We start from the raw sequence: 6,619 nt of genomic DNA, 5'->3' as shown, positions 1-6,619 counted from the left end.
CAATTCATTAAGGGTCTTCCTCTTATTCGCTGACCTTTCTTTACCCAGCAAGGTGTCCTTCTCCAGGCACAGGCTTCTGCAGATACTGTGCCCAAAGGATGGATGTGAGATGAAGTTTCATCAACTTCTTTTTTTCTTTTTTCAGCTTCATTTCTAAGGAACATTCTGTCTGCAGTCTTTCCAAGACACCTTGGTGTGTTCTTTGGGTAGCCTGTGATATATTCAATACTCACTGCCAGCACAATTCACAGGCATCAACTCTTCTTTAATCCTAAAGGAGTCAACATTAGCAAGCATTGAGAACAGCTCCTCGGCTCTGGGAAGGGGGACACCGCAAGTACACGGTCCTGTCTGTCACCAACCCCCCCAACCCCAACACCCCCCCAACACCCCACCCCCACCCCCGTCAAAGATCAGAGCTTGCTCTGCCCAAGTGGAGGCCCCGGGATTCCCAGAGCCGTATTTACATGTGGACTTTGAGTGGGATTTAGGCCTTGAGTGGAAGTTTACAAAGCAGGTTGTTTTTCCATTCAACCATTCATACACATTTTGTTTCCTATTATTCATCTTTTTCCGTTTCGATGTCCTGATGTGTGTGTGGTGATGTCCCTCTGTGGCTTTATGAAGGGAGTGTTGTGGGTGGAGGTGGGCTCATGAGCGGGACTATTTTAGGACGCGGGCTCTAAGACAATGTGCTTCCCTGGAGTTAGGGCTGAGGTTGAGGTGTTTCTGCTCCAACTGGCAACCTAGGCTGCTGAGTTCTAGGATTTTTGCATCTTTACTTCTGGAAAACATATTTCTGATGTCTCCCATAGGCCGGGCACGAGACCCTCAGAGACTTTGGGCGGGGGTCTAGAAAAGAGGAAGAACTTAGAATGAGAGAGCAGTGAGCAGAGCAGAGAGGCTGAGACTGGGGTATTCAGTTTAGTTTTCTCTTCTTCGTTTACTCACAGATGGTCACTGCCCGGACCCGGGTATTTCTGTGGGCGCTGTGAGAACAGGATCCCGCTTTGACCTTGGAGACAAAGTCAGTTACCGCTGCTCCTCCAACCTGGTGCTGACAGGGTCAGCGGAGCGGGAGTGCCAGGACAACGGGGCCTGGAGCGGCGCAGAGCCCACCTGCCGCCGTGAGTAGCTGCCCCGCCTTTCTCTAGACTCTGGGCTCCAGCCTCAGCTGCCCCACGGACCCCACCGCGCCTCTTTCCACAGAACTCTACTCTTATGACTTCCCTGAAGATGTAGCCCCTGCCCTGGGTTCCTCCTTGTCCCACGTGCTTGGATCCACCAATCCAGCCCAGAAGAAGAACAGTGAGCACCACAGACTGGGGCACAGAGTTAAAGGGAGGAGGGAGCCTTCTAGGGGATGGGGACCCTCAGGGGCTGAGGCGACTGGAGAAGAAAGGAGGTGGAAGGCGGTGGAGATCTGAAACTTTCCCTTCTGTATTTCTCTCAGGAGATCTAGGTCGTAAAATCCAAATCCAGCGCTCTGGTCACCTGAACCTCTACCTGCTCCTGGATGCCTCTCAGAGTGTGTCAGAAGAGGACTTCTGCATCTTCAAGGATAGTGCTAGCATCATGGTGAACAGGGTGAGAAATTAGGAGCATGCATACATGCGTGGGAGGTCTTTCCACATGCAACCTTTCTGTTTCTTCTCTCCCTCCAGATCCTACCCAGTCCATTCCCTCCAAGAAGTCTTTCTAGATTATTTGCGTACCTGGACTAATAGACATTCTGATAAGTGTGTCATTTTGATAAGTGTGTGATCCCTATTCTGACACAAACCATAGATTCACGGTTTATAGTTTTGTTGTTCAATCCACATATCAAGGCACCTACTGTGTGTTAGCCACTTTCCCGGGTGTTGGAAGAGAATTCACTGGCTGGTAAAATCATTAACGTGAACTGAAAGGTGGATAGTTCCAACTCACCTAGAGATGCTTTGAAAGAAGGGCCTGATGATCCAAAGGTCACAGCCATGAAAACAGTGTGGAGCACAGTTGAACGCTGACACACGTGGGGTCACCATGCGTCAGAATTGACGTGGTGGCAGCTTGATGGTTGGTTTGAGTGTGAGGGACACCAAAGATAAACAATCCCAGTGTTCTCCACAGAAGGGGACACAAGATGATCCACTGAGATGTTAGAGCAGCTGTAGGTTAACAGTAACTCCATTTAGAGACACTTATTTCTTCCTTTAAAAATGTTTAATATTTTGTATCTGTTTTAACATGCCTGTATCTGAGGGGGCTCTGCTGGCCTAGTGATGTTACATTGCCAACACAGAGGCACATAGAATCTACCAGTTGCTGTGCATGAGAAATATGGCCAGCCTCCTCCTGTGAGAGCTGGTTCTGATTAGACAGCACGTAACAATAATAATATACCTGGGGGAGAAATAATACTACATGAGTAGTACTTGCGTAGTGACCAACTTTGTTGTTATGTGCCGTCAAGTTGTTTGCGACTCATAGCGACCATATGTACAACAGCCCTAAACTCTGCTCTGTCCTGTGCCAATCTCACTGTCTCCAACACACCCACCCCAATTACCCCAGTCACTAAATCAATCCACCTCATAGAGGGCCTTCCCCTCCACGCTGTCCCTCCACCCTACCAAGAATGACGTCCCTCTCCAAGGACCAGTCCCCCTTAGAACATGTCCAAAATATATCAGACAAAGCCTCAAAATTCTTGCCTCTAAGGAGCAGCCTGGTTAGCCCTCTCCAGGGTGAATCTGTTTGTTTTCTTAGCAGTCTATGGTACATTCAATACTCTTCTCCAGCACCACAGCTCAAAGGCATCAATTCTCCTTCTATCCTCCCTAGTCCTTGTCCAACTCTCTGATGCATAGCAAGTGATTGCAAAGACCATGGCCTGTGTCAGGCGCACCTTAGTCTTTAGAGTGACACCATTGCTCTTCAGTACTTTGGAGAGGTCCCTAACAGCAGACTTTCCCATCACAATATAATTTATATGCAAATGTGCCTTTATTGTGGTATATGTTCAAATGGTTTTTATCAATGAGATGCACCAACAGAAGAGTTTGGAGGTCACTGACTGAAATTCTTTGCTGGCACTTTGCTTTGGAATTATGCTGTAATCATTTATATAGACATGTATTTTTCTCACCAGCTGCATTTTATTTTATTTTTTTTTTTTGGGGGGGTTGGCGGGGACAGGGGCACGCGCGGTGTGCGTCGAGGGGAACCTGGGCTAGCACGCCAAGCCAGTCGGCCAAGAGTGCTGAAGGTCGCGCGCAGAACGCCACCGCCTCGCCACCCCTCCAGCTGCATTTTAAAGACGCAACAACAGGCTTAGGCATAGCTGAGATTGTGAAGATGGCACAGGATAGGGCAATGCTCCTATTTGTTATATGTAAGGCTGGCATGAGTCAATGTTGGCTCAGTGGCACTTAACAACTAAAGATAGCCCTGCTTCTGTTAAGATTATAGTCAACAAAATCCTAGCAAGCAATTCTACTGTGTAATGGAGTTGACCATGCACCATCATCAATTTGATAGCAATTAATGACATTTTTGAGAAAGCAGTGTTTATGCACCTTAAAGTCTCTCTTGGGATTTATAGTTAAGTAACTCACTAGGATTATAAAGCTGCAAAACACAACGGAGATATGGCGTCAAAAGTGCACCTGAGATTCACATTCTTTTTCTATGTCTTACTAGCTGTGAGATTGGAGACAGGGTAACCAGCTTGGGTTTCCTCATTTGTAGGAATAGGGACCATCATCCTCACTTCACAGATTTTATATGAGGATTAAATGAACTGAGAGTAGATGCTTATGTTCGTGTCTGGCCTTTGTTTCTTAGCGAGTACCCACCCATAGACATACCTCTGTCAGCCTTGGTCCAGGTTCTCTACCTTCTCATGTGTCTTTTGCTTAATCTCTTACCATCTCTTCTCTGGTTTTGAAGTCCTTCATCTTGTTTCTTATTTACACTTCACAGCTCTTTAGCTTTGAGATCAAGGTCAGTGTTGCCATCATCACCTTTGCCTCACAGCCTAAAGTCATCATGAACATTTTGGACAAAAACTCTGAAGATATAACCGAAGTCCTCGGTAGTCTGGAACAAGTCAATTACAAAGGTATGGATGCCATCAAATGAGATGACAGATTCTGTACAAGAGAGAAGGAGGCCCCTTGGTGGAGTGCAAGACCCTGAGCTCTGAGGCTTTGGTTCCTCAAGTGAGGATTGACTTCTAAATCCAGGATCTGGTTAGGAAATCCCAAATCCTATCTACTTATGGCTTACTTGGAGTTCAAGTGCTTCATGTAGGTCTTCAGTTCCATCCTGATGCCAGGATCATCTGGTGCTGAGTGCTCTAAGAAATAGATCTGGTTTTCATGGTGCCACGTTACTCTTGTTACTCACCTGTACACTGTACAAAACCACGAAATGTTTAGGTAGCAAATTACTGGGTGTGGGCAGAATCCAAGTTCTTTGGAAACCTGTCTTCAGATCTTGGCATTTTAGAGTGCGGGAGCGGGGTTATGCAATGGACATATTTAAGATGCAATGACTTTTTTTAAAAAATTAAAGGTTTTTACTTTATTCTCAAGGTATAATTAATCTTACTTGCACATTAGTTTATGAAATAGAAATTATCAGTTCACAGACAATTATGTTTAAGTAACAAATCATTCCATTGTCCCATGTGTATTTTTATATTCATGTTTTCCTTTAATTTATAGTTAATATATTCCTGGTTTTGTTAGTTATTACTTCCTTTATACATATTTTTTCCTTTTATACTGAGTTGCACACAAAATTTGTATACATTGTATTTCATTTATATACACTGTGTTTCACACATTCATTTACATTGTTTGATATGAACATTCCCATGTGCTGTGTTTTATAAAATCAATCACCACTATCACCCTAGTCTTCTCAGGTCCCAAGTGGCTCTTTCCTAATTACTTCACTCCCTCTTCCTGCCCACCAAGTTGTGTGACCCTGTGATTTCCTTCCCTTGCCGCCCTCAGCCTCTCAGCAACTTCCCCTGCCTGATTTGAACTTTTATATGTATCTCACTGGTTATCCTTCTATTTTTACAATAATGGTCTTATACAGTATTAAGATGCAATGACTTTTGATGTTTAAGGAGGGCAATGATGTCCAAGTTTTATCTGGATGGCAAAGGTCTGATTTGATCAGAACAGATGATTAAAAATACTTCCAATAGTTGGGGAGTAGAGTGGGTCTGTTCAGTAGGGTGATAAGAAGTTTCTAAGAGAATCCTTGACATATTTTAGACCATGAAAATGGAACTGGAACCAACATCTACCAGGCCCTGCGCAGTGTCTATATCATGATGAATAACCAGATGCAGCGCCTTGGGCTTAGCTCAATGGCCTGGCAGGAGATCCGGCATGCCATCATTCTTCTGACAGATGGTGAGTATCATCTCTGAATGAGTCTAGCGCAGTGGGAAGAGTGCCATTATGGGACAGACCTAGACTTTGATTCTCCCCCTGCCACATTTGGCCTCAGTTTCTTGGTTATAAGATACAAGTTATGGTGATGACATTGATAACAATGGCAAGGATGATCATTGCTCTCTTTGAGCATTTTTTTATGAAGAGCAATTTAAGTTGTTAGTGTATACATGCGTTCCAATTAGTAAATGTTAGTGATGATTGCTACCGGGAAGGTAACTTTGAGATGGAGGGGAAGACGCGGCTAGAGAGCAGTGATGTGGATGTGTTTAGATGGAAGGAGCCGTCTGGGTAGTCCATCCAGGCTCTGTTATTTTTACATTTATTTCTTGATTTTGTACACATTGCTTTCCAAGGCTCATTTTTCTTATCTGTAGAATAAAAATTGATAATGAAGATTAGACAAAATAAAGTACATGAAGCTCTTCACCCAATGTCTAGAATATGGAAAATTCCAGTACATGGTATATTTAAAAATTCACATAGGAAGTGTAAGTGTTTAGGGATTTCCTTAGCGCGGCCCAGCTGAACTCACTGAAGTTGAGTTGGAACTGATTCACGGTTGACTGTGCAGCAAGTTTGCAGAGGCTGTAAACTGCACTGGAGAAGACTGTGCATCATTCTCCCAAGGAGCCGCTGGAGGAGTGGAATTGCCAGAGACGCTCCCTTTGCACTAACATTGCAGCTTCCTATGGCCTGCACCATCAGGGCTCCCTCCTTAGCGATCTAGTGCTGCGGTAGCAGAAATATCCCAAATGGCTGGCTTTAACAAACACAATTTATTTCATGCTGGTTCTGGAAAGGACTTTCTCTCAAGGCTTCCTCCCACTCTCTGATCTAGAGGAAGGTCCTTGTCTCCTCAGCTTCTGTTTCCTGAGTCTTTGGGGATCTCCATCTGTTCTGACATCTATTTTATCCCATCTGTCTCCTGCTTGTTTAATCTCTTTCATGTCAGAAAGATATGGAAGATATAAGAGTTTCTATTAGTTTGTTCACTTCATCTACACTATCTGTTGACTCTTAGAAAGCTTGTTATTCTTAATGGGATTAACGGTTAATACATTCTCATCAAACTGTTTTAATAATGAATTTAATTTCTAGAATTCGGAAGGAAAAAAAGGTTGATGTTAGCACTTTTTTTTTTACTCTATTAATTTTTT

At 44.1% G+C, this 6,619-nt stretch overlaps 1 protein-coding gene across 2 annotated transcripts in view; it reads left to right on the top strand.

The window, feature by feature from the left end:
- Positions 1-6,619, top strand: part of C2 (complement component 2) — a 24,569-nt gene that overhangs the window by 4,139 nt on the left and 13,811 nt on the right. For both annotated transcript variants that reach the window (XM_006896168.1, XM_006896167.1), the window contains 5 exons: positions 954-1,127; positions 1,210-1,308; positions 1,454-1,587; positions 3,967-4,105; positions 5,277-5,417. In XM_006896168.1, coding sequence (XP_006896230.1) covers positions 954-1,127; positions 1,210-1,308; positions 1,454-1,587; positions 3,967-4,105; positions 5,277-5,417 — 687 coding nt within the window. The remainder of the gene's footprint in view (positions 1-953; positions 1,128-1,209; positions 1,309-1,453; positions 1,588-3,966; positions 4,106-5,276; positions 5,418-6,619) is intronic.

The sequence above is a fragment of the Elephantulus edwardii genome, unplaced genomic scaffold, assembly GCF_000299155.1.
Source record: "Elephantulus edwardii isolate Elephantulus edwardi_28Jun2011 unplaced genomic scaffold, EleEdw1.0 scaffold00184, whole genome shotgun sequence".
Lineage (NCBI taxonomy): Eukaryota > Metazoa > Chordata > Mammalia > Macroscelidea > Macroscelididae > Elephantulus > Elephantulus edwardii.
This window is presented reverse-complemented; position numbering and strand designations above follow the sequence as displayed.